The sequence below is a fragment of the Diabrotica virgifera genome, chromosome 1 (genome assembly GCF_917563875.1).
Source record: "Diabrotica virgifera virgifera chromosome 1, PGI_DIABVI_V3a".
In the NCBI taxonomy this organism is placed as follows: Eukaryota; Metazoa; Arthropoda; class Insecta; order Coleoptera; family Chrysomelidae; genus Diabrotica; species Diabrotica virgifera.
Genome location: NC_065443.1, coordinates 267,785,759 through 267,813,617, shown reverse-complemented (window position 1 = coordinate 267,813,617; position 27,859 = coordinate 267,785,759). Strand labels below are relative to the sequence as shown.

The 27,859-nt window shown below is 32.1% G+C and overlaps 1 protein-coding gene across 3 annotated transcripts in view; it reads left to right on the top strand.

Annotated features, from left to right (window-relative positions):
• Nucleotides 1-1,173: 1,173 nt before the first annotated feature.
• LOC126884350 (WD repeat-containing protein 44) overlaps nucleotides 1,174-27,859 on the top strand; it is a 100,415-nt gene continuing 73,729 nt past the window's right edge. For all 3 annotated transcript variants that reach the window (XR_007697979.1, XM_050650288.1, XM_050650279.1), the window contains exons 1-3: nucleotides 1,174-1,405; nucleotides 11,740-12,134; nucleotides 27,452-27,562. Coding sequence is in view for 2 of the 3 variants with exons in the window: in XM_050650288.1 (XP_050506245.1) it covers nucleotides 1,323-1,405; nucleotides 11,740-12,134; nucleotides 27,452-27,562 (589 nt within the window). In the remaining variant the exon portion in view is untranslated. The remainder of the gene's footprint in view (nucleotides 1,406-11,739; nucleotides 12,135-27,451; nucleotides 27,563-27,859) is intronic.

The following is a 27,859-nucleotide window of genomic DNA, read 5'->3' as shown; positions in this document are numbered from 1 at the left end:
GCCAAAATATCACCTTCGTTTGATTATAGTTACAGTGTATTCCGAACAAATGTGCTTCATACAAACGCTTTATATTTATACAAATTAAATAAAACATATTATTGTGTATTTCTTTAAGTTAACATTAATAGAAATGTTTAAATATTATTTCTACGCGTATATAATAAAATAAGTCTAGTGGCTGTAATGTCAGTGTACTCGGCAAAGTGATTCTAAAAAAGAACACACCTACCGCCTAAATATTTCGTGTTGGTATCATGTGGCGTCACAGGCTATGACGCGGTTGACGTGCAACGATAAGTAAATTAGATGGAGTATGTTGTATCATACTTGTAAGCATGTTATTATTCATAATTTATAGTATCATGCTTGTAAGTAAACTCTCCCACATATAATTTAAAAATTGTCAAAATTCCATTTTAACTAGGTATAATAAATATACAATTTTTCGAAATAATTTACGTGTAAAAAACATTATCAGCAAAATTGTTTGTAAGTAAAATCATACTTAAAATGAAATTAGACTGCACCTCCTGATTTTGATTAGGTACAATGAAAGCAAGGAAACAATTTTTTAAACTTGGACAATAATATCGGTCAGGGTAATTTTTGGATAAACAGCTATCCTGTTATGTAGAAAGTACGATCAAAGGATTACTTTATTTATTTTAATTTGTCTTAATATTTAAAACTTTTTTCGAATCAGTAAATTGCACTTTGCTAACGAAATAAAAATATTTCTAATTAATTATTTATTAATTATTTAATTAATTATTAATTATTTAATTAGGCCCGGTCTTTTCACCTCCGAATAACTATTTAGGAAGTTTATTCGGCAGATTACATGTAAATCTGTCAAATAAACCTCCGAATAAATTTTATTCGGAGGTGAAAAGACCGGGTCTTAATATTTCATAATTAATTATGAAAAAACACCTAATTTTATTAAAAATGGTAGAAATTAAATAAATCAAATGAACTCTTAAAATGGACTGTTTTAAAAAGCTTTGCGTTAGGTTACGTTTATTTAATAAATTAATGTAAATATGGTAGATTTGTGTAAGTTTTGTATTTATTTTTTCAAGAACATAATATTATTATTTAAAGAGTACTCTCGAAAATTCCCCTGATATGCTCGTGTAGGCTCTACTTAAAGACGTACGTTGGTAATGTAGGATTTTCTAAATACACCAAATTTATGAACTATCAATCTTTTTGTTGACAAGTTGAAAATCAAAAAAATAATAGACTTTTATCAAAATTTTGGTGATACACCCACGCAAAAATGTTGGCCTTTTATACATTTTAAGATTTTGAAATGAATGTTCAACGTGATAATAATGTCTAGTGATAGTGACTCTGAGGAATTTTACGATGCTGAGGATAATTCACCCAGTAGTGCAAGGTACAATGTTTAAGCTAAATGTTTATTGCAATAATTAAAAACTTACATTAAATAATCCACGCATATGCCTACAATCTTTAAATTGGAGGCTTTTTAAAACGCCCTTCAAAATCTTCGCCTTCTGTTTTTGACAAATGATAAACAAATTACTATTTGACAATAAATTTTTACATGAGTTCTTGATTAAAGAATAATAATTTGATTTTTAGATACATGTCATTGGGCTTATTTATATTGAATGATGTATTGTTGGTTTTGAAAATATTTATATTTCAATTCATAGGCTGTATGTGTATAGTTTAATAGCTAACTGTGCCTACAAATAAAACTTATCTATATTATAATGTATCAATAAAAATAAGTTATAACTTGCAGTATAACTGAAATATATTATGGATAAAGTAAATAAAGTAAAAAGATTTCCAGCTTTCTTTTTGTGTTTTCTGTTATCTTATCACCTATAATATTGCCCATCCATAATATGCTAATAATAGTTATGTAGACCCTGATTTTCTATCTACAGTGTTTTTGAAGAAAACATGGGTAAGTGGTAAATATGCTTTGTTTCCTTTTAATATTCTTCTTTGAATGTCTGGCTCTTCTGTTCCACCTTCCTGTATTATTCCTTAACTCATTCGCTGCCTATCGAAGAGGATGGATTTCGGCTAGGAGCCATTCTGTTGAACCGCACCTGACTGAACTAACCATATCACACACTGGCGTGGGAACGGCACCTGACTGGAGTAACCATATCACGTGCTGGCGCGTAATCAGCACCGAATGGGTTAGTGGAACTCCCAGATATGTGAAACTTTCTACAGTTTCAATATCATCCTCTAATTCAACTATGCATTCAACTATGCATATCCTTTTCAAGATGAGGAGGACGCTGTCGCATTAGGTGGGTCCTCAAGCAATACAACTATTTCACGTATAGTAAATGACTTTAAATTGAAGTTAATCTCGGTTAATGTACAATGTTTAACAAACAAACTTTTAAATCTTGAGCTTTTTTCTAATGCTGAAAAACCTGACATTCTATGTATTCAGGAGCACTGGTGTAATGAGGATAATATTAATCTTATTTATATCCCAGGGTACACTTTAGTAACCCATTTTACTAGAAAAAATAAAATACATGGTGGAACTCTTATTTTATCTAAATCTGGGACAGACAAGTATGCAGTCTCAGTCGTTGATTGCCGTAAATTCTCTGAGGAAGAAAGCTTTGAATGTTGTGCTGTGACTATTTTAATCAGTAACTGTAAATTTCTAGTCATTAATGTGTACAGAACGCCTAACAGCAATCTAGATTCTTTTATAAATAATTGTTTTAATATTTTAGGTCATTTTCACAACCGTGTTGATAAAATTTATCTCTGTGGAGACTTTAATATCAACTACTTAATTCAGAGCAATGAAAAACTTCGATTAGATGATCTTTTTCAATCGTTTGGTTTGTCTCTTAATATCCCAAATATACCAACACGTATTTTCATGAATAACAATAAAGTAACAAAAACAAAAATTGACTACATTGCTACTAATAATATCACTATGAATCATACTTGTCAAGTCAATCAACCCAATATGGGTGACCATCTTGCCATTATTTTTGACATTGTTGTAGGTCGTAATCAGGATAGGATGGAATCTAATATAAAACAGCAGTGTTTTAGGTGTTTAAATGATAATAATTTAGACATCCTAAAACAAGACTTAATGAGGATTGGTTTTTACGAGGTATACAATGAAAGTAATATTAATAACGCTTTTATCGAATTTATGGATACTTTAAACTTTGCTATTACTTCAAACTGTCCCCTTAAAAGTAAAATAGGTAAGGACGTGCATAAAAGTAAAGGTTGGGTTGATCATGACATATATGCTAGGAGTAAACAATTAAAAAACCTATTTAATGAAGCTAAAAACTCTAATAATAGTAACATCTGGAATGAGTATAAAGCTACCAAGAAGGAATACAATAATCTTATTGCTGAAAAGAAAAGGGAATTCAATTATCTTCAAATTATAAGTAGTAATAATAAACAAAAAACTATGTGGAGTATAGTAAATAAAACTATAGGGAGAAAGCAAAGTACTAATAAAATTAAACTCAAAATTGAAGACAAACTAATATCAGATGATAAAAATTTAGCTCAATATTTTGCATGCCATTTCAATGACAAAAATAATGCACTAAAAAATAGGCTTGACAATAACCCTCAAAACTGTACTTTATCACATAGGTGGACTATAGACAGTTTTGTTTATTTTCCAGTAACATCTGATGAAGTTCTTGATATTATTTGTGGTCTTAAAAATAAACATTCTTTTGGAAATGATGAATTAAACACAAGAATGATCAAACACATCAAGGATGTTATATCAGAACCGCTGGCATATTTAATTAACCTAGTATACAACACAGGTGAATTTCCTGAAAACCTAAAATTAAGTAAAATTGTTCCAGTATATAAAAAATCCGATCACACTTGTATTGATAATTATAGACCTATTTCTTTGTTAAATGTAATTTCAAAAATTTTTGAACGAGCTTACTACACTAGGATCATACAGTTTTTGGACAAAAATAATGCACTGTGTTCAGAACAGCATGGCTTTCGATCCGGAAGATCAACAGAGGGGGCTACTGAAGTATTTATGGAATCTGTCTATAGGCATCTTGATGATGGTCTTCTTGTAGTGGGTATCTTCTTTGATCTTTCCAGAGCATTCGACAGTCTTAAATTTGAATTTGTCCTTAACAAATTGTATGTCCACGGAATAAGAGGTAACATGTTAAATTTATTGAACTCATATCTTCTGGAGAGGAAATTCTATGTTGAATTAAACAAGGAAAGGTCAGACATCTTCAGTGTAGATGTAGGAGTGCCGCAGGGATCTGTGTTGGGACCACTGCTATTTCTTATTTTTGTCAATGACCTACCCGATCATATTACTCATGACCACATTGTAATGTACGCAGATGACTCATCTGTGATTGTATCAGCACATACATACGTAGAGCTTCAAAATAGAGTGTCAAGGGTTATCAGATTATTCCAAACATGGTGTACACAAAACTTGCTACAACTGAATATTGATAAAACATCGTATATACATTTTAGATGCAAACGAAATATGCCAGTTGTGTCTATTCCTGAAATTGTAAATATTCCAAACATAAAATTTTTAGGTGTATTCTTGGACCAGTTTATGAGTTGGGATGTTCACGTTGAATATGTTAATAAGAAACTAAATTGTTCATTCTATGCTTTAGTACAGTTGAAGAGAACACTCAGTATTAAAACTCTCATTAATGTATATTATTCTTTGGTTTATTGTCACCTTACTTATAATGTTACGTTATGGGGTAATTCCACAAAATCAGACACAGTGTTTATTAAACAGAAGAGAATTATTAGACTTATCTTCAATATTCCTTTTGAACATACTTGTAAGCAAGTTTTCATTAATAACAATATCTTACCGTTGCCTTCCATATATATCTTGAAATCCATATTGTATATTAAGCATAATTTACATTCATTCAAGAGAAATTCTGATTTACATGCATACTCAACTAGGAATGCCAATCAGTTTGTTACTGTTGGTCACAAACTATCCAAATTTGAGAAGTCCACAGATTATGTGGGGGTCAGGCTATATAATCATCTTCCAAATGAAGTTAGATCTTTGCATCCGGTGAAATTCAAAAGAGTTGTGAAAAGTATACTATGTAAACATGCATTCTACAGTGTAGAAGAATACTTAGCAACTAGATTGCTGTTATGAGTTCTGTCTAATATTAATAATTTTCATATTTATCAATGTACATTATGTTAAATCTAAAATTTAAGTGTATGTATAGGTATTTGATTATGTGTCTGTGACTATATTGTGTTGTATATCTGACGTGTATATCCATCTTTATGATGGCAGCTGTAAAGCTATACCAATAAAGTATTCTATTCTATTCATATAAGCCTGAAAGATTTTGGTTGATAGGTAACCTTTTGGTACATAGTATCAATAAAGTAGATATATTTATCTCTTTCTCCCAATTGTGCTGCTCCTTCCCCTAGCTCTCTGCTGTGTTAGCTTTTTTGAATGTTTATTTCTAATCTGGTCTCTTCATCATTCCAAATCTTGTTTATGTGTATGAGCATATGCTTTTGTCCTACTAGATGTTCGTAACCTAATTTTAGTTTAGAGAGAGTCAATACCTCAAGCCTTGTTATACTTTTGGGCTAATATTGTTTGTTTACCTCTTCCATCATCTATGTGAGGTCTGTATTTTTGGTGTCTCCCTGAATGCTATGCTTTTTATTATTATGAAATGTCCATATTATGCTTTTTATTTTGTCACATCCCTAAAAGATTAGAAAATAGGTTTTACAAACTGATTTTATTTCTTTTGGATCTCTGGTTATCTGCCCTTCTTGATTTCTGCAGATATGTTTTGGGTGTGTATCCTTCTCTTAATTGTGTAGATATTTATACACTTCTCTTATAATAATAATAATAATAATATGTAAGCACTATGAGCCTAGTAGGCCAATGGCTTGATGTACCTATTCTTTTCCACTCCCTTTTGTCAGTTGCTTTTCTTTCCAAGTTTGTTATGTAAAGTCTTCTCATATCTTCTTTAACTCCGTTGCTCCATCTGGACCTCAGTTTTTCTTTTCGCCTTTTGCCTACCAATGCACTAAATATGTAGTACCATTCTGGGAATTCTGGATGGAATCATTGTCTGTACATGGCCCAACCATATAAGTCTTTGTGTCTTAATTACCGCTAATATGTTAGGTTCTTGACAGATCTCAGTTAATTTATTTTTTCTTCTTATTCATTGTCCATTTCAGTTTTTCCCACCGAAGATTTTGCGTAGTATTTTCCGCTCCCAAACTAATAACAACTCTTGGTGTTTTTTTTATTGTGACTCATGCTGCATAAGCATAGGTCACTATCGGCCTTAATATGGTCTTGTAGGTTCTTAATTTTACTCTTTGAGATATATTTTTGCTTCCTAACAACCCACTGAACAACTTAATTAGTTTCTGGATTTTATCTACTAACGAATGTCCTCCAAATTTAATCATTTCATCCGTTATGCAGTCGCTTCCTGGGCTTTTGTTCATTTTTAAATTCTCAGTGATATTCTAAATTTTGCTTATAGTCTGAGCTTGTTCTTTTCTCTGTTGGTTTTGTGTTTTAATTTCTAGATCCATTGCTTCCCCACTATTATCATCTGTCTGTTCAGCTCTATTTAAAGGCTTATCAAAGTACTGCTTCTAACATTCTAATATCTCTGGTTCTTTTCTAAAATTCTTTTCTTTATAATTTTTGGCTGGTGTCCTCGCTTCTCATTTTTCATCCCGTACAACCTTTCAATAGTGTTCTCGACAAAACGAGATTACCTAGCTAGGGATGGTTGGAACAGGGGTTTTTCAATAACTGTTACAATCTGTTTCAGTTCCAAAAATTATGTGTTTCAAAAAAACTACTTCAGTTCCAAACTGTTCCAATTCTAACACAGTGTTGCGGCACGTTGTGGTTTGCTGCACTGCACTAGAAGGTGTATCAATCAAGATACAAAAGACAAAAAAGTAACCCAGTTTGGAACTTTATAACCATAGCTGACATTGAAAACAGGATTGCGAAGTGTAATATATGTGTCAGTTACAAAGCTCCTATAAATTATCAATAAACAAACATAAAAAAATTGATATTGACATTATTAACAGCACAACACCACAACATCGATCTCTGTTAGTAGTAGTTATAAGTACACTCTCCAAAAGATAATACCAAGATTGCAGAGTATGAAAACAACATTGAAAATGGCGGACATCATCCATTGCAACAACCAACAACATCGTCACCTAAACATTCTCATTGGCGTAAATCAAATCCATCAGAATGATCTCGTAATGTCGAAAAAAAAATTTACTTGTTTATCATACAGAACTAAAAAAAATGTATTAAAATCAGCAAAAGCTCCAAAACCAGTAAAATGTGCATTATGTAAATTTAAATGTCAGGAAAAATTTGATGAGGCGGAGAGATTACATAATTGTGAATCTTTCTGGGCTCTTGCTGATTATAATCGTCAGAAAGACTTTATTTTAAAATTAGTTGAGTGAAAATTACCTGTGAGGCCTATAGTAAATACTCCTAAAAACGCAAATGTAGCAGATCATACTTTTTTGTAAAGAATAATAAAAAATTAAGAGTGTGTCAAAACTTTTTCCAAAAGATGTTGAACATTAGCAATGGGCCCATTAATAAAGCGTTTGAAGGTTGTAAAAATGGAGTTTTTGTGAACGAAGACAAGCGTGGTAAACACTCTCCAAAAAATAAAACAAAGTCGCTGATGTTGACTTTGCCAAAGAACATATTAATATGTTTCCTTCAATAGAGTCGCACTACTGTAGGAAAAGTACAAAGAGACACTACTTGGACTCCAAGTTATCTATTCGCAAAATGTACTCACTTTATACTATATTATGTGAAGAAAAAAAATAAAGTTCCAGTAGGTCATTCAGTATACCGAAAAGTTTTTTGTGAATCGTACAATTTGTCATTTTTTGTACCAAAGAAAGACTAGTGCCCTTTGTGTAATAAAGTTTCTGAGGCAAAATTAGCAGGAGAACTAACAGAAGAGCTGAAACAGCACTTTAGTGACCATATTCAACGAAAAGAAGCAGCCTATGAGGCAAAAACCAATGACAAAATTAGGTCACAAGAAGATGCTACATTTATGTCAGCAACATTTGATATGCAAGCTGTTCTTCAGATACCCTCAGGAAATGTATTTTATTATATTACAGCCGTTAACTGTGTATTTACAATTTATGCATTTATGAAGCTACACCTCCAAATGAAGCACACTGTATGGTATGGTCTGAAGTTAATGGCAAAAGAGGTACTAATGAAATTGGCACCGCCTTAATGCAGTGGATTACTGGCCTTCCTAATAGTATTAAAGAAATTTCGTTGTTTTCTGACACATGCGGAGGTCAGAATAGGAACCAGCACATAGCAGCACTTTTTCTCTTTGTGTCACAAAATTCCCACCTGGATGTCATTGAGCATAAATTTTTGGAATCTGGACATTCCTTTATGGAGGTGGACAGTATGCACAGCGCCATCGAGTCAGAAAAAAGCACACCACTGTAACTTCTGTTATGGATTGGATTAATATCATGAAAAGAGCTAGATCCAAATGAAAGAGAAACTCCGCCAATCCGTATCAAATCAAACAGCTTCATTTTTTCGATATGTTGGATTTGAAAGATCTTGCTAAACTCTTAATAAAAAAATCGTTTAAAAGATGAAAATTGGGACACAGTTAAATGGCTTCAAATTACGTTTTGAAAAAGCTTGTCCACGAGTTATAAAGTTTAGATATAGGTACACTGGACCTTAGGTCAAACTCAATGTAAGTGGAAAAGTTCATCAACCCCATGTTACCGAAATTAAGAAAGCATAACAGCACCCTATTCCGATCAGTTCATTAAAAAAAAAGGATTTGTTACAACTTTGCAAGAAAGAAGTAATACCTCAGGAACTTCATGCCTGGTATGCTTCCTTACCAACAGTGAATGCACCGGATTTAACACAGGAACCAGCCGTTGATGAAGAAGACGATGATGAAGAAGCCTTATCAGAATAACAACTGATTTTAACTTGTTATAACTATACTAAATATAATAATAATATTGTCTTAATTTTTAATAAATCATTACTAGCATATGAGCTCTATTTAGTATTTGGAAAAAATCACTAACTGCTTTTTTTTGCCAAAAATCAGACGTATTACTAACTACTCTCCGATTATACATAACACTCATTATTCACTTATTGCAGCTTCACTAGAAACAATAAACATGGAAAATATTTTGTCAACGGTTTATTTATAAATTTAAATTATTACTTCAAATTAATATATCTCGAAAACAGTAAAATGTCAGTTAGTGACTTTTCGCAGGGAACCGACGATATGTTTCTTCTAAGTCATCCGTCGGTCCAAATGCATGCCAAGATATTTAGCATCGTCAGCTTGTGGGAGGTAGCAGTCGTTGATTTTTACTGGTGGACATGTTTCTCTGCGTAAAGTGAATGTCACTTGTGTAGATTTCGTTTCATTAACTCTGATACGCCATCTTTTTAGCCATTTTTGGATTTTATCAAGGTTTGTCTGAAGGTTCTTTGAGGCTGAGGCTGGATTGGTGTGGGATGCCAAGACCGCTGTGTCATCAGCGAATGTTGCTACAGTGGTGGTTCTTGTTCTTGGCAGATCAGCTGTATAAAGGAGAAACAATATAGGTCCCAAGACGCTGCCTTGAGGAACGCCAGAATATATTGGATGTAATGCAGTAAGTTCACTCCCTTGTTTCACGAAGAAATGTCTGTCTGAAAGGTAGGATTTTAGTAGTAGATAGTGGGGATAGGGTAGGACTTCTTTCAATTTAAATTGTAAGCCGCTATGCCATACTTTGTCAAATGCCTGTGATATATCCAAGAAGGCTGCTGAGCAATATCTTTTACCGTTCAGATCCCTGTAGATTTGGTTAGCTAATCTGTGCACCTGCTCAATTGTTCCGTGCTTTTTTCGAAATTCAAACTGATGATCTGGAATCAATTTTTTTGAATTTATTATTATTTCGAGCCTACTGGCGTAGAGCTTTTCAAAAACTTTGGATAACATTGGGAGCAGGCTTATTGGCCTATATGAGGAGACGACTTCTGGTTTTTTTCCGGGCTTAGGGATCATGATGATTTGTGCAACCTTCCAGGTGCAGGGGAAGTAACTCGTCCGTAGCATTGCATTGAATATGCAGGTTATAAGTTTGTAACATTTTTCAGTTAACTCTTGTAGGATTTTTCCAGAAATTAGATCGAATCCAGGTGCCTTTTTTATGTTGATTTCATGCTTTACAATGTGTTTGACTTCTTTTACAGTAAATTTATGTAGAGGCAAGTCCATTTGAAATGGGGCATCTAGGTAGTCCATTATTTCTTTTTCTTCTGCGGTGGATACCTCGGAAGGAAATGGTTTAAATACATTTTTTAGGTGCTCCGCGAAGACTTCAGCTTTTTCTTTATTGCTTCTGGCCCATGTATTGCTGAAGTTTTTGATTGGTGAATTAGGAAGTTGTTGCGATTTCAGTTTTCTTGTTGCTTTCCATAATGAATATTCCGTTGCTTCTGTAGGTGTAAGACTTTCTAGATACTCTTGAATGCCTTGGTTTAGCTCTTCTTGAATTAGTTGTTTTAATTCTTTGGTTACTTTATTAAGTTTCTTCTTGTTTCCATCAGTCCTTGCCTGTTGCCATTGTTTCCGTAATTGTCTTTTGACAGCAATTTTTTCTTTAATTGTAGGGGATGTTTCACTTTTGCCTAGAGGTGTTTCATAGTTTGTAGTGGCTAACCAAGATGCTTCTTGTATATTCTTTGTAAGTTTTTCGACTGCTGTTTCGATGTCTAGTACAGTTTTTAACGGTAAGTCTAGGAAAATTAAATTATCTAGTTTGTCCCGGAATATGTTCCAGTTCGTCCTACTGTTGTACATCAAGACTATTAATAATATATTACTCTAGTTTGTTATTTATAGAAAAAGACAGCAAATACAAAATATGTGATTGATATGATCGTTCATGGGTAATCTTTCATTTTTCCGACTATATAGTTGCTTTACAGAGTTTCTTCCATTTTTTGTATACAGTAGAACCCCGATTATCCGTGCTCCTCAGGACCGGAGGTGGCAGGGATAATTGAAAAGCACGGATAATCCGAACATGTATTTCTTATGTATAATACATACGTATACACATACATATTGTGTACCTACCATAAAAAGATAACAGAAAAAATAAATCTTTCATTATGAGTATCTCTTTCGGCATATAGAGTTTCTGTCGAGTGATTTACGATGTCGATATTTTGATAAAACCTTAAAAGTTCAATTTAAGTAATAGAAAATCATAGCACGGATAATCCGCACCCGGATAACCAGGGTTCTACTGTATTTCCGTGTTCATATTTTATTTTCTCTGTTCGGAATTCTTTTATCGGACCTCTGTCTTGCATCTTCGCAAATTGCTCTTCTTTCTCTGGTTCTTCTTTCCATATATTTCCTTGTTCTTGATTTCCTTTATGTATGGCCTCTTTACACCCATCATTGAACCATTCTCCTTTGTATTTTTTTGTGCCTCTGATTTTTCTTGCTGCATCAATTACTTTTTTTAGATAAATAAATTCTTTTGAATGTGTTCAATGTTTTAAGGTTTTAAAGAATGAGTAAAAAAGTAATATTTTGATTTAAGGAGAAGTAGGAAAATTTCTAAGGATAACAATGTAGCCAAACGAGCAAGTTCTGAACCAAACATATCAGGCCTAAAAGAAGAAAAACAACAAGGCCCTAATCCGCCTGAATATGATACTACAAAACAGACTGAAGATAGATCAAAAGACGTTCCAATTGGGGGAAGGAAAAAGTTTAAGGAACTTCGCCAAAGACTTCAACACGACGATGAGGATTATCAGCCAGGAGGGAATATTACACCACCGAATAGCCAGAATTCATCTGTAGATGGAGTCTTTGCGGGTTCAAGCAGAGCTACTCATCCTTTCCGTATTATAGAACAGGACACCGTTAGTTTGCAGAGTCTTAATTCCTTAGGCAGAATTGGTAGGATACTAGGAGGAGTTCAAGAAAATGGTGAGTATTATTGCCATTATTTTTTAATTGGTTTTCGCTTTGTAAACTTCCATGTGAGATATAAAAAAATACATACAGAGGGTGGGCCAAAGAAAAGAGTCAACCTCGATATTAATTTGACAGTAATTAGATTTTAAGGAAATGCCTAAACAGGTCAATTTTTATTTTTATATTGCAATTTTTTGGCATATATTTCATACTAGTGACGTCATCCATCTGAGCATGATGACATAATCGATGATTTTTTAAAATGGGAATAGGGGTCACGTGGTAGCTCATTTGAAACAGTGTTCAATTTTCTATTCAGTAATATAAACATTAATATCATTATTTATACAGGGTGAACAAAAAAATAATTTCTGAATTAAATTCATTGATGCAAAAGAAAAATGTATGTAATTTATTTAACCCAAAATACATTATACTGCTGTCAGAAACTAGAAAAAAATGTTTATTTCATAAATAAATATTTCTTTTCGCTTAAATTAAATCACAAACAGAGTGCTGTTGCCAGGGGGGTACAACTGCTTCCTTTATTCAGATGGACTTCAGCGACTTCTCGCAAACAAAACATTTTTTTGTATTTTTTGGGTCATTCTAAGCAAAAAATGTTCTGAGAAGTTTTTTCGTAGGATGCATAGTTTTCGAGATAAACGGGGTTGAACTTTCAAAAAATCGAAAAATTGCAATTTTTGAACCCGAATAACTTTTGATTAAAAAATAAAATAGCAGTTCTACTTACCGCATTTGTAAGTTCAAGTCAAATTATATCGGTTTTGATTATTTGCATTGCTAAATTTTTTTTTGTTATTGTTAAACAAAGCTATAAACACATAGTGCTTGAGTGATGTTTTAAATGAATTCTCATTTAAAATCGAACAAGTAAGTAGAGTAGGTACAAGTGCAAGCGAGGCAATTTCTACGTAGCATGCATTGAAACGCATGTATTGGGAACGGGAAACACTATGTGTTTATAGCTTTGTTTGACAATAAAGAAATAAATTTTTAGCAATGCAAATAATCAAAACCGATATAATTTGACTCGATCTTTCAAATGCGGTAAGCAGAATTGCTATTTTATTTTTTAATCAAAAGTTATTCGGGTTCAAAAATTGCAATTTTTCGATTTTTTGAAAGTTCAACCGCGTTTATCTCGAAAACTATGCATCCTACGGAAAAACTTGTTAAAACATTATTTTCTTAGAATGACCCACAAAATACAAAAAAAAAATGTTTTGTTTTGAGAGAAATCGCTGTTATGTAATTCCTCAAGTTCTTTGTTTATAACAATCTTATCGACATCCGGATCAAGTGTTACTCAAAAAATTCGTGTTCTATGGGTCAAAATACATAAAAAAAACTTGGGTAAGTCCATCTGAATAAAGGAGGCCGTTGTACCCCCCTGGCAACAGGACTATTTTGATTGTTTATCTAAATCTTGTTGTTCACAGATATTCACTATTCACCTGAAGCTAAGTATTCATAGAGTAACCAAGGTGTTGTATTCACATAAATTATATTCAATAACATAATATTTACTAACAAATCTAAAGTGCGGTAATTTTCGTATGTAAAAATAATATATGGCGATGCTGCATATATTTATATGTAATTATATCAACCTTGCTCTGAGGCAGAGAGGAGATATATCACTCACTTAAACCTTTCACCTAACAATAAGTGCCATATGTGTATATGTATAAGTATACACCTTTGAAGTTAATTTAAAATATGAATAAAGGATATGAGGTTCGTCTTGCTGTTTAAAAGGAATACAGTATATTGTATTGAGAGAAAACGTATTTAATCTGAAAAATGTGTGTACACAAAATAAATTTGCATAATATTGATATGAAATCAATATTGATAAGGTAGTTCGATATCCGCAGGAAGTCAAAATATTGATTATCGTTTGAAGAAAACTCGTCCGATGATTAATATTCATCTTAATAATTAACGGTTTAGCCGAATCATCCACTCTATTAAGTACCTAGATTTCGTATTATTAGATTAAATTTGCAAATTCTGGTTTTCTTTTTTTATAATCAGCTATAATTATAGATATACATATTACATAACAACTATATATACGAGGATTATAATATAAATGGTGGTATACTTATTAAGCAAAAAAATTGAAATTGTCACATAATTTTACTATAATACTATACTTTGATTTCAAACCAGGAGGAGTAATTTAAATTTACCGCATCGTAATGCTTGTTTGTAACTGGTCCAACTGCAGGCAAGTTTACTCCACTGTTATGAAATGTTGACACTACATATTGACATTTATGTAATTTTGACACTATTGGTGTTTCATAGGTTAATTAAGTTATACTGGCGATTTGTTGTGTGTTTCTGCGTTATTCTTTTAATTTTTAGATTTGTAGTCTGCTTCTACAGGGTGATTGATTAGTAGGGTAAAGCTCAATAGCTCCGCTATAGTAATAGATAGCAATAAAAGTTAATAACAAAAATTTTAGCCACCTTTGAGCTTCACATTACAAAATTAGTTAGAATGTTACAGGGTGTTCGATAACACAGTGGCAGACCAAACTTATGTTTTTTTAAATGGAAGACTATATATTTTATTTTAAATTCAAAATCCTGTTAACTTCTCAATCACAAAAATATAAAGGTTTGTAATGTTATACAGGGTATTTACAAAGTTATAACCAATTTTGTATGAAAATCGTAACAAGTTCAACTCCCTGTATAAATAAAAATAAGCACAACAGCAATGGTTTATTAATGCCATATTTTTTTATTTATTGTCAAAATTTTTAAGAATTATTGATATTGCTAATTTTCTTTATATCAAATACATGGTGAGTTAAAACGCAAGTACATTATTTTCTCAGTAATGTTAAATGGAACACCCTGTATTTTATATCATTATTGAAAAGTAACATTAACGTACTTTAATTTTTATATAACATTCCCTATGCCCAAATTTATTAGTTTTCGAGATATTTTCATTTTTCAGAGCAAATTATTTTAGGTGTTTAAATTTATCTAAATTTTAAGTAAGCCATGACTGAATTGACAATTGAAGATTACCTATTATCAGTCCGGTAATCAATGTAACACTGTAGCAAATAAATAAATAAAAATAATTTATTAGTAATACATTTTACAAACAAAAACACAACCACTACATGCAACATTTTTGAAACAATTAAAAACTGTCTTTTTATGTAAATGCAACAAATAAACAAAGAAAATTAGTAATAAATTTTACAAAAAAACACACAAACACAAAATACAATATTTTGTGAAGACAATTAAACACTACTTTTGTATGTAAATGTAACAATGTAACAAATAAAGAACGAAACATAATTTATCAGTAATACATTTTGCAAAAAACATGTTTGAAAAAATTAGAAGCTACTTTTAATAAAATATTTTTAATATTTAATTACATAAGGTGTTCAAAATTATCTCCTAACACATTTATATACGCCTAAAAACGATCATTGAATGAGCTACTTACTATACGGAGAATTTGTAAATTATCACATCGAAATACACTTTGTATTCTATTTTTCATCTCATCCCTTGTTGTTGGAGGTATTTTATAAACTTCATTATTAACGTAATCCCAAAAAAATCAGTCCAGTTTATTAAATTCTGGTGATTTGGGTGGCCACGCTACTGGTCCGTTGAAAAATGAAAATATCTCGAAAACTAATAAATTTAGGCATAGGGAATGTTATCTAAAAATTAAAGTACGGTAATGGTACTTTTCAATAGTGATATAAAATACAGGGTGTTCCATTTAAAATTACTGAGAAAATAAGGTACTTGCGTTTTGACTCACCCTGTATTTGATATAAAGAAAATTAGCAATATCGACCATTCTTGAAAATTTTGACAATACGTTAAAAAATATGGCATTAATAAACCATTGTTGTTTTGCTTATTTTTATTTATACAGGGAGTTGAACTTGTTACGATTTTCATATAAAATTGGTTATAACTTTGTAAATACCCTGTATAACATAACAAACCTTTATATTTTTGTGATGGAGAAGTTAACAGGATTTCGAATTTAAAATAAAATATAGGGTGTTCCATTTTAAAAAAACATAAGTTTGGTCTGCCACTGTGTTATCGAACACCCTGTAACATTCTAACTAATTTTGTAATGTGAAGCTCAAAGGTGGCTAACATTTTTGTTATTAACTTTTATATCTATTACTATAGCGGAGCTGTTGAACTTTACCCTACTAATCAATCACCCTGTATATAAAAAAACAGTTGTTTTTAGAACTCTTTAGCGACGTATTAGTATAATATAATATTTATGGATTACCGTCGAAGGCCGACATGATCAACCAAAAAAGAAGATGTATTTGGTGATTTTCTAGTGACTTTCTTGGGTGTGAATCTGTCTTTTTAGTTTACTCCTCCTAGTTTAAAAACAAAGCATAATATTTTGTTAAGTCACAGTTGGCTTCAAGAAGTGCAACCACTCTTCTAGGGATGCTATTTACATATAAATCTTGATGATATTTCTTTTAATCGGTCGTTATCATTCCAATGAAAAATAGTTCCCTCCATTAACCAGCTCGTCTTTCTTATTACTTCCTTGACCAATTTCCTTTTTAGGCATACTCAAGACATTTTTGATGGGGTTCATGTCTGGTGAGTTGCCGGGCCATGTGAAAAGAGGAATTTCTTGTCCTATCAAAAAACTTTTGATGCTTGTAGCCGTATGACCATTACCAAATTATTCGTTCATTGGTGGAACCAATGCTATTTACAAGGCTCTTTGCAGATCTGACATTACTGAAGTTGAATTGGTTTTATTACACATTCCTTCTCATATTTTCCCTATACGTCTTCTAACAAGTTGAGCCTTATCTGCAATGTGAATAAAAACTATGAAAATACAATGATTTGGATTATCTTAATTATTATCAATAGTCCAGTCTTTTTATGCAAGTTGCTAAGTGTTTCTTGAGCTAGTTTTGGCTTCTTATCATTCCTGCGACATTTGAACCCCATGCTATACAAATTTCAGCTTACAGTGACTACCGATAGTGAACACCCTGCTTCTTCCATTTTATTCCTTATATCTTTATCTCTATGGATGGATTTTCTGTGTTTTATAGCCAAGTTCTTTAAAATTATGTACCCTCTGGGGTGACTGACAGCTTTCTGTCACACCGAGCCGAGAACTGATAGACGAGCGGAACACCCAAAAAAAAAAACGCTTATTTCTCGAGATACTGACCACGGAGAGGTGAATGGCCAATTTTAGTCATACTGTATGTTTTTGATGGTGCTGAAAACGAAAATGAGGTTTATTTTCAATTTCATGTGGGGGAACATTGTCAAAATCGCAATTTTACCCTAAAAATGAAAAAAAAAAAAATAAAATCAGGTTTTTTTGCCTTTACCTCGCTACAACTCTGTTCCATTTTAATATTTTTTTCTGAAATTTTTACAGTATATAGCTCTAACATTTCTGAAGATATCGGTACCTGCTTCAGGCTTTAATTCTTATTCTTATAAAGGTTATAAATTTTTCAAAGGGAAAGGTGCGGATTTGTGCATTGTAAAGTTTAATCGCAAAAGTTGTGTGACGAAGTTTAAAATTTAGCTTCTTAATCACGTTTATGTTAAAATAGAGAGTACAAAAAAGTTTTCTGGTAAGTTTTAGATCAAAATGTTTTATAGAAAAAAAATAGTGCAACATTTAATGTCGAAATTAGAAATCCCCAATATAACGCTTATTTTTCGAGATACTGACCATGGGTGGTGAATGCCTAATTTTGGTCTTAGATTATGTTTTTGACCGTGAGGAAACGAAATTGAAATTTATTTTAAATTTTAGGTGGCCATATTGTCAAAATTGCAATTGTACCCTAAAAAAATGAAATCACTTTTTTGCGTTTAGCTCGCTACAACATCTGCCGTCCTTAGCCAAAACACCGTATCTACAGAGACATCACATTTGAGTAAAATCGATTTTTGTTTATAGTCGAGGAAATGAAGCTGAAAAAATGGCAAAACCTCGCAATTTTTTCGTCCAGCATCGATTTGTACAAAAATTTGGGATTAGGCTCATTACACCCTCTAGTTCATTTTCTATATTGAGCCGTTGTACGCTTTTGGTTTTTTAAGGGTGAAAACTACCCCTAATTGTAAAAAATTATAAAATAACATTTTAAACTTTAATATTGTCAACATTTGGTTCCTATTAAATACATAATGATTGTTTTATGCTTTAAGATACACTATCATAATATTTCAACCCTTAAAACCACCCATGTAGGAGCTATATATAAAAAATTTACTTATCCTAAAAGAATAATTTCGGCTTGCATCGATTTACATAAAAATTTGGGATTAGGATCATCTCACCCTGTACTTCATATTATATATCATGCTTAAGGGCGTTGATTATTTTTAGGGGTTTAAACTACCCCTTATTGTCAAAAATTATATAATAACATTGTAAACTTTAATATGGGTAAAATTTGGTTTTGATTGGTTAAAATAATGATTGTTTTATACTTTAGGATATATCATAATATTTCAACTCTTAAAACCACCCTTAATAACATTACAGTTTTTATAAGTAGATATTTTAATAGATCTATACAGAAAAAAAGTAGAATTAAAGAATTACAAAAAAATTTATTTAATAAGCTAACAAAAATACAAAAATGAACAAATACAAAATACAAATAGTTATTTAGTCATCTTCCAGTATACGAACCGGTTCTGTGGTATTATACATACATTGAAAATTATCCATAAGAGGACTATCCGAAATTTTCGAAAAAAAAAATTCGTTTTATAAACAGCTCCTTCATTTTTGGCGATAAAAAGTTTTTTCAAAAATGACTTTGTAGGATTTTTAAAGAGTTATAAGACTGTGTAAACTACATTCCGTAAGATCCCTTAGTTTTTAATTAGGGTGGGTTTAAAGGGCTCGAATAAGGGGGTGTTTGCTCGTAAATAGAGGCTTTAAACAGCTATATCTCGCTAACTGTTCACTGTAATAAAAATCTATGCACAATGTAATTTTAGTTATTAAAAAAGCTACAATTTAGTAAGCCATCATTTTTTTCGCATCTCCAGTATTTTCGGAGATATTTTGAAGTAAAAGGTGAAAAATGGAAAATTCCAAAAAATTAATTTTTCTTTAAACTCCAATTTTTCTAAAATTAGGCCTTTTAAATAGGTCAAACTTCTTGGGTGTATTGATAATATAAATATAAAAGGAATTACAGAAAGGTGAAGACAAATTTTTAATTAGGAGGGTAGTTAGGGGGTTGTTTTCACTGATTTTTTTATAGAGAAAAGCAGGTACCGACCTTTTTTTGATCATAAGTCGCTTAATTTTCAGGCTTGAAACTTTTTATTATTATTTTTTGAGAGGCCTAGCTGTGTGCTTAAAAAAAGATTATTTAGGTTTTCTTCGAAAAATGCAAAGTTTTTCCGTTAAAATAACAGAGTTGTTTGCGAAACATTTTGGTACTGTATACAGCACTTTTAATTGTAAATCTCTGGATAACCTGGAGAGTAATGAAATTTTCTCACAACAGCTGGAGGTGGAAATTAGTAACCTCGAAGTCACTTTTGACAATTTACTGAATGTGTTGTTGTCATTAAATGTCAATAAAGGGGCTGGCCCTGATTTGATACCGAATTTGTTCCTAAGAGAAAGTGCAGTGTCCTTGTGTGAACCATTAGTATATGTTCTTAATAAATCTCTCCAGACGGGAATTTTCCCGAACAGATGGAAACATTCCTTTGTGTGTCCTATTTTCAAGGCAGGAGATCATAGTGATATCAAAAATTATCGGCCAGTTTGTATTCAGTCAGCCTTATCTAAAGTATTTGAAAAAATGGTTTTGCCAAGTTTGGATAATTTTTTTAGGAACATTATTACGGACAACCAACATGGATTTGTAGGCGGACGTTCTACTCTCACTAACCTCTTTTTGTATATCGATAGTATAGGTACAGCAATGGATGAGGGTTACGAGGTGCACTCTATATACACCGATTTCAGTAAGGCCTTTGACCTACTAGATCATAATGTCTTAATTACAAGCTGAGAAACTTTGGTATCACTGGTTCTTTATTAGCTTGGTTTACTTCGTATTTGCAAGGAAGAACATTGCAAGTAAGATCAGCAGGATGTGTTTCTAATGGATTTGAAGCCGTGTCAGGGGTTCCGCAGGGTTCCCATTTGGGTCCTAAGCTTTTTCTGTTGTTGGTAAATGATATTGGTAGGAACTTTAAATCTGAATATCTGATATTTGCAGACGACTTGAAGATATTTAAATGCATTAGGTCAGAATCTGATTGTGAGGGTTTGCAGAGAGACTTGGATTCTTTAGTACATTGGTGCCAGGAAAATAATCTTAGATTGAATGCTTCGAAATGCTCATACATTATTTTTTCACGTAATAAGACCACCAGTGATTTTAAATACAAGATAGGAGATGTGGATTTATCTAGGGTTCAGGTAATTAAGGATTTAGGTGTGTTGCTGGATAGTAAGCTAAGTTTCGTGGACCATTATGATGCCATTATTACGCGTGCTAATCGGACATTAGGGTTAGTCATCAGAATGTCATATGATTTTAATAATTTGTTTGTAATTGTGGGATTGTTTTTGAGTTATGTTCGTTCATTACTAGAGTATTGTTCAGTGATTTGGAGTCCAAGTTATGAGAATCACAAATATCGAATTGAATCGATTCAAAATAAATTCGTTAGATATCTGCGGTATAGATTAGGTACTAGAGGAATGCAATTGAATTCCAGTCAGGTCATGCAGATGTTTCATTTGCACCGTCTAGAGGATCGCAGGCGATACTTTGACCTTAATTTCGTATTTAAGGTGTTAAATGATATTATTGTTGCACCTAGCATTCTGGATCGAATAGATTTTTATGTTCCAGCTAGGAATTTGAGAAGATGTCCCTTGCTATCCGCTAGATCCGTGCAATACACGTCATGCAGAAAATATGCCTTTAAATAGAATTGATTCTAGTGTAAATGAGTTTCCAAATATAGACTTTATGGAAGTCACACTAAATGCTTTTAAAAGGACTATTTCACGTGAATTATTTTAATTTGATTTTAATTTTTTGATGTCGTTAGTTTAATTGTAAGTAATGTAAGTTAACTTGTGTTCAATGTTTAATTTTGACTTTTAATTTTAATTGTAAAATGGAGTTTTCCGTCAATAAATATTAATTAATATTAATTAATTAGTTATTTTACTTTGAATATTTCAAATTATGCATTTGACGAAAAAAGCTAACATTTAACATGCCGTGTCTCGGTTTCTATTGGTCTTAAAGATATTACAGAAAAATAATTTGGTTTTTGTTACTAAAAGATACAATTTTGATATCTACAATTTTTTTGATAAAATGCATATTTTTCGAGGTATTCTCAAAAAACCGATTCGAAAAAGTCGATTTTTTCATCGAAAAACTGTTATTTTCAAGCGCGAATAACTCGAAAAATATTAGTTTTACGAAGAAAATGTAAAAAACATTTTTTTCTTAGAATTACTTGTTACATCGATTCGCATAGTTAAAATGTAATAAAAAATTCCCGTCCCCGAAATGGGGTGGTAACCAACCCCAAGGTTTTAGCGTACGGCGGCATGATATAGAAAATGATCCTTGGACTATTCCCTACCTTCTGTGAAAATTTCAAGTAAATCCATGCTGGACGAAAAAATTACGAGCCAAAATGCTTCATTTCCTCGACTATTAAGTATTCGTATACATTTACACAAGATTAGGCGTAAGATGCGGTGTGTTTAATGTGTTTTGACATAACTTACGTCATTTTTGGTAAGCAAATAAGATAGATATGCATGGTCCAAGAGCTGTGAAACATTTTGGAGTAGGTATTTTAGGCAACCTGAAAATTTTTCAGGTGACTCTTCCATGAGAGCCTAATAGGAAAATGCCGGTCTGGCTGGAGGGTGGCGGTTATTTTCCCCAAAAATCCCCCCCAAAGTTAAACAAAAGGGTAAAAATTGTTATTACAAATAATATCATTGACGTGACTTTAAAGAAAATTTAAGTATTCAAATATAAAGAAAATAAACAGGCCATGCGATTTAAGGGCGATTTTAATTCTGCAAGATACTTGCATGGGCGCCCCAGTATTATTTTCAGAGGATGCATCTGAACTTCAGAAGAATTCATCTGAATCTGTTGTACATACTATTAACGAGTATAAAATATACAACTATACATGCATAGCTATGTACATTCCTTCCGGACAGGGAGGTGCAATTGATATTTTGACAGGGTATTTTTTAATATTAAAAATAAATATTCTAAAAAAGACTTTTTTAGAATTTCGCCAAAAAGGATTTTTTGGTGAAATTTTCCAACTGCCAGGTGATCAAACAAATTACGCGTGCATATAAATGAAAAGCGTTATAGGTAAGCAGCAGTGTGAGAAAGATCGTATACCGATAGCTGTTTGCGTCCTCTGTTGTAGCTGAGCGAGTCCGTTCGCTAGACACAAATCAAGTGACCTGGCGATATCCATGTTGTTGTTTCTCGAAACGTTAGATTAATTATTATATATTATAGTTTTTTAAGTAACTTTTTCTTAATTAAAGAAAAATAATACGTGCATACAATAGATTTTGCGAATATGATAGAAAAAGACAAATTTATTATTATAAATATATAGGTAGAAAAGTATAAAACTATAAACTAAATTAATTCTGTGTCCGAATCTTGTACTCCTTCTTCAAACTCATCTACTTAAATATTCATTCTCTTCTTCTTCGTCAAACTCCCCTCGAGACTCAGATTCCTCTTCTATATGATCTGTAAATAGTGTCATATGTATTTAGAATTAATTAAAAATTAATTAGTGATTAATTAGTTGAGTTGCTACGTATTCTCCGTCCTTTTATACGGAGTCTAAGCCTGGACAATCACGGGCGCATGTGAAGAAAGACTTGCGGTTAAATAATGTTAAATATATCATGGACACACGTAACAAACACGGAAATATTAAGAAAGATGAAAAAGGCAAGAGAAATACTCAACACTATGAAGGAAAGAAACATGAGCTACTTTGGTCATATACTAAGAAATAAAAAACGTGATGTGATTGGTTATATAAGGAAAAGTATTAAGCATTGGTTATATAAGTAAGAATACGTAGCAACTCAATCAATTAATCACTAATTAATTTTTAATTAATTCTAAATATATATTACAACTATTTACAGATCATGAAGAAGAGGAATCTGAGTCTCGAGGGGAGTCTGACGTAGAAGAAGAGAATGAACATTATTTAAGCTCAGATGAGGAGTTTGAAGAAGAAGTACAAGATTCGGACACAGAATTAATTCAGTTTATAGTTTTATACTTTTCTGCCTATATATTTATAATAATAAATTTTTCTTTTTCTATCATATTTGCAAATTCTATTGTATAGTATGTATTATTTTCCGTTGATTAAGAAAAATTACTTAAAAAACTATAATATAGATAGTAATTACTCTAACTTTTCGAGGCACAACAACATGGATATCACCAAGTCACGCGATTTTCTCGAGAGAACGGACTCGCTCAGCTACAACAGAGGACGCAAACAGCTATCGGTATACGCTCTTTCTCACACTGCTGCTTACCTATAGCGGTTTCATTTATATGTACGCGTAATTTATTTGATCACATGGCAATTGGATAATTTCACCAAAAAAACCTGTCTTTTTTAGAACATTTATTTTTAAAATTAAAAAATACCCTGTCAAAATAACAATTGCACCTCCCTGTCCGGAAGGAATGTACATGTCAATGCATGTATAGTTGTATATTTTATACTCGTTAATAGTATGTACAGATTCAGATGAAATCTTCTGAAGTTCAGATGCACCCCCTGAAAATAATCCTGGGGTGCCCATGAAAGTATCTTGCAGAGTTAAAATCGCCCTCAAATCGCCTGGCCTGTCTATTTTCTTTATATTTGAATATTTAAAATTACTTTCAAGTCATATCAATGATATTTTTTGTAATAACAATTTTTACCCTTTTTTAACTGTGGGGGGGGGGGGGGATTTTTGGGGAAAATAACCGCTACCCTCCAGCCAGACCGGCATTTTTGTATTAGGCTATCATAGAAGAGTCACCTGAAAAATTTTCAAGTTGCCTAAAATACCTACTCAAAAATGTCTCACAGCTCTTATACTAGCACATTTGGGTTAGAATGAAGTAAAAATTTAATTTTTTCAGAATTTTGCAGATACGGCGTTTTGGCTAAGCACGGAGTTACTCTGGTCCGTTTTAATATTTTTTTCCAAAGTTTGTACACTATATATCGCTTACTTTTTTAAAGACAATGGTTTCTGCTTTAAGCTTTTAGTCTTATTCTAGTAAAAGTTATGAATATTTTAAAGTACAAGGTGCAGATTCGTGAATTGCAAAGTTTAATCGAAAATTTGACTGACAAAATTTGAAATAAAGATTTTATATTGAATTCTTTTCAAAACATGAGTACAAAGAAGTTTTCTGGAAAGTTTTGGATCAAAATGTTTTATAGAAAACAAATGTTGCAACTTTTAACATCGACGTTATAAATCCACAAAATAACGCTAATTTTTCGAGATACTGATCATTGGTGGTGAATGGCTAGTTTTGGCCTTACTTTATGTTTTTATTGGTGCTGAAAACGAAAATCAAGTTTATTTTGAATTTTAGGTGAGAGAACATGGTCAAAATCGCAATTTTGCCCTAAAAATAAAAATAAATTAAACCACCTCTTTCTTAAAATTAAAAGTTGCACCATATTTTTCTATAACACATCTAGATCTAAAACTCCCCATAAAACTTTTTTGAACTCTATGGTTTAACATAAACGTAATCAAATAGATAAATTTTAAATTTTGTCACTTAATTTTTGCGATTTAACTTTGCAATCACGAATCTGCACCTTTGATTTTTTTAAATTCATTACTTTTATGAAGAAAAGACTGAAAGACAACAGTTGCTTTCATAGTCTTCACAAAGGTGAGAAATAGATGCTGCAGAAATTTCAGAAAAAAATATTAAAATGGGACAGAGTTGTAGCGAGTTAAACGTAAAAATTCGTGACCTTATTTTTTTTTTAATTTTTTAGGTTAAAATTGCGATTTTGACATTGTTCCCTCACATAAAATTCAAAATAAACCTCTTTTTCATTGTCAGCACCATCGAAAACATAAAATAAGACCAAAATTAGCCATTTACCGCCCATGGTTAGTATCTCGAAAAATAGGCGTTATTTTGGGGAATTATAACGTCTATATTAAAAGTTGCGGCATTTTTGTTCTATAAAACATTTAAAACTAAAACTTTTCAGGAAACTTCTTTGTACTCTATGTTTTAACATAAACGTGATTAATAAGATAAATTTCAAATTTTACCACTCAACTTTTGCGATTAAACTTTGCAATTCACGAATCTGCCTGCACCTTGTACTTTAAAAATTCATAACTTTTACTAGGATAAGACTAAAAGCTTAAAACAGATACCATTGTCTTCAAAAAAAGTGAGCAACATATAGTGTACAAACTTTAGAAAAAAATATGAAAATGGAACAGAGTTGTAGCGAGTTAAACGCAAAAAAACGTGATTTCACTTTTTTTTATTTTTAGGGTAAAATTGCGATTTTGACAATATTCCCCCACCTAAAATTTAAAATAAATTTCATTTTCGTTTTCAGCACCGTCAAAAACATAATCTAAGACCAAAATTAGCCATTCACCACTCATGGTCAGTATCTCGAAAAATAACCGTTATATTGGGGATTTCTCATGTCGATAATAAAAGTTGCACTATTTTTTTTTTCTATAAAACATTTTGATCTAAAATTTTCTAGAAAACTTCTTTGTACTCTCTATTTTAACATAAACGTGAATAAAAGGCTAAATTTTAAATTTCGTCACTCAACTTTTGCGATTAAACTTTGCAATGCACAAATCAGCACCTTTTCCTTTGAAAAATTCATAACCTTTATTAGAATAAGAATAAAAGCTTGAAACAGGTACCGTTGTCTTCAGAAATGTTAGAGCTATATACTGTAAAAATTTCAGAAAAAATATTAAAATGGAACAGAGTTGTAGCGAGGAAAAGGCAAAAAAGTGATTTTTTTTTATTTTTAGGGTAAAATTGCGATTTTGACATTGCATGTTCCCCAACATGAAATTCAAAATAAATCTCATTTTCGTTTTCAGCACCGTCAAAAACATACAGTATGTCTAAAATTGGCCATTCACCTCTCCGTGATCAGTACCTGGTCATTTTGGGGTTGCCTGCCGCTCGCCTGTGACGTAACAGGACGTTTGTCTTTAAGTTTTGGAGTCAACATTTGAACTGACTTTATATACACCACACTTTATTGCTATTTCTCTTTGAATAGAGGTGGTATATTTCTCTTTGAATATAGGTAGGAGAGAATTGCTCAACAGAAGGATCTTTACAGTTACATTCTAGTCGGACTAAATTGTCTCGTTTTATGATTAGAAATTAACCAAATTCAAATCTAACATTACTATAGAATAATAACCATACTCACCACTGCAAAGTTTACAAAAGTTTCTCGACAATTAGTTTAAGTAAAGAACTAAAGTTGGAAAAACTTTGTATTGTTCTTCTTGATGTGTCTATCCCTGACGAAAGCTGCACAGATGTTGTGTTGAACCAGGTGATGAGGTTCTTTAACCAGGATGTTCTTCTTCTTCCTAAAAATCGTCTTCCAAATATTTTTCCTGGCAGGATGGCTTGTAGGAGGGCATATCTGGATTCATTTCGCATAATGTGTTTCGAAGTATTGTAACTTTCGAGATTTGGTGGTGGTCAGTATCTCTCGGTTCTTCTTCATTCTTCTGAGGATCTGCTCATTTGTGACTCGGCCAGTCCACGGGATTTTAAGTATTCTCCGATATAGCCGTATCTCAAATGCTTCCAATTTTCTGCACATATCTTTGTTCAATGTCCACGATTCAACATCATAAAAAAGGACAGAGAAGACGTATCATCGCAGCATTTTTATTTTTATAGCAAGAACGACGTTGTGGCTCTTAAAGAAGTCCCTCATCCGATTGAAGGTGCATCTAGCTTTTCCGACGCGCGCTCTTATCTCTTAATTGTTGGCCCATTCTTCATTTGTTGTGGTGCCGAGGTAGTTGTAGTGCCTCACTCTTTCTACAGGGGTTTGGTTGATGTAGAGTTGACCTTCTGTTATCTTTGTTCTTGTATACAATTGACTTATTACCACCTATAGTCACTCTTTGTCCATATTTACTGTTTTAGATCCAGGAAAGAAGACTGCATCTGTTTCAGCGCTTTCATCTAGTTCTTTGGATTCAGAATCGACGCAAAGTTCTAACAAACAATATCCAAGCACTCTAACTTTGTCTCCAGGTAAGCTTATTATATCAACAAGGAAATACTATAATAATATACTGTAGACAGTGTAGACTACACTATGGTTTGTTTTTAAACCAAGAGGAGTGATTCAAATTTACCGCGCTGTAATGCTTGTTTGTAATTGGTCCAACCGCAGGCAAGTTTACTTCACTGTTAAAATTTTGACTTTAGAGAGATATCGAAACCGTCGTTTGGTAATAAAAGATCCTTTATTTTGACACTTTTGACATATAAGCATGGTTATTTATGTCAAAATAAAGGATCTTTTATTAAAGGACGATGTTAAATAGG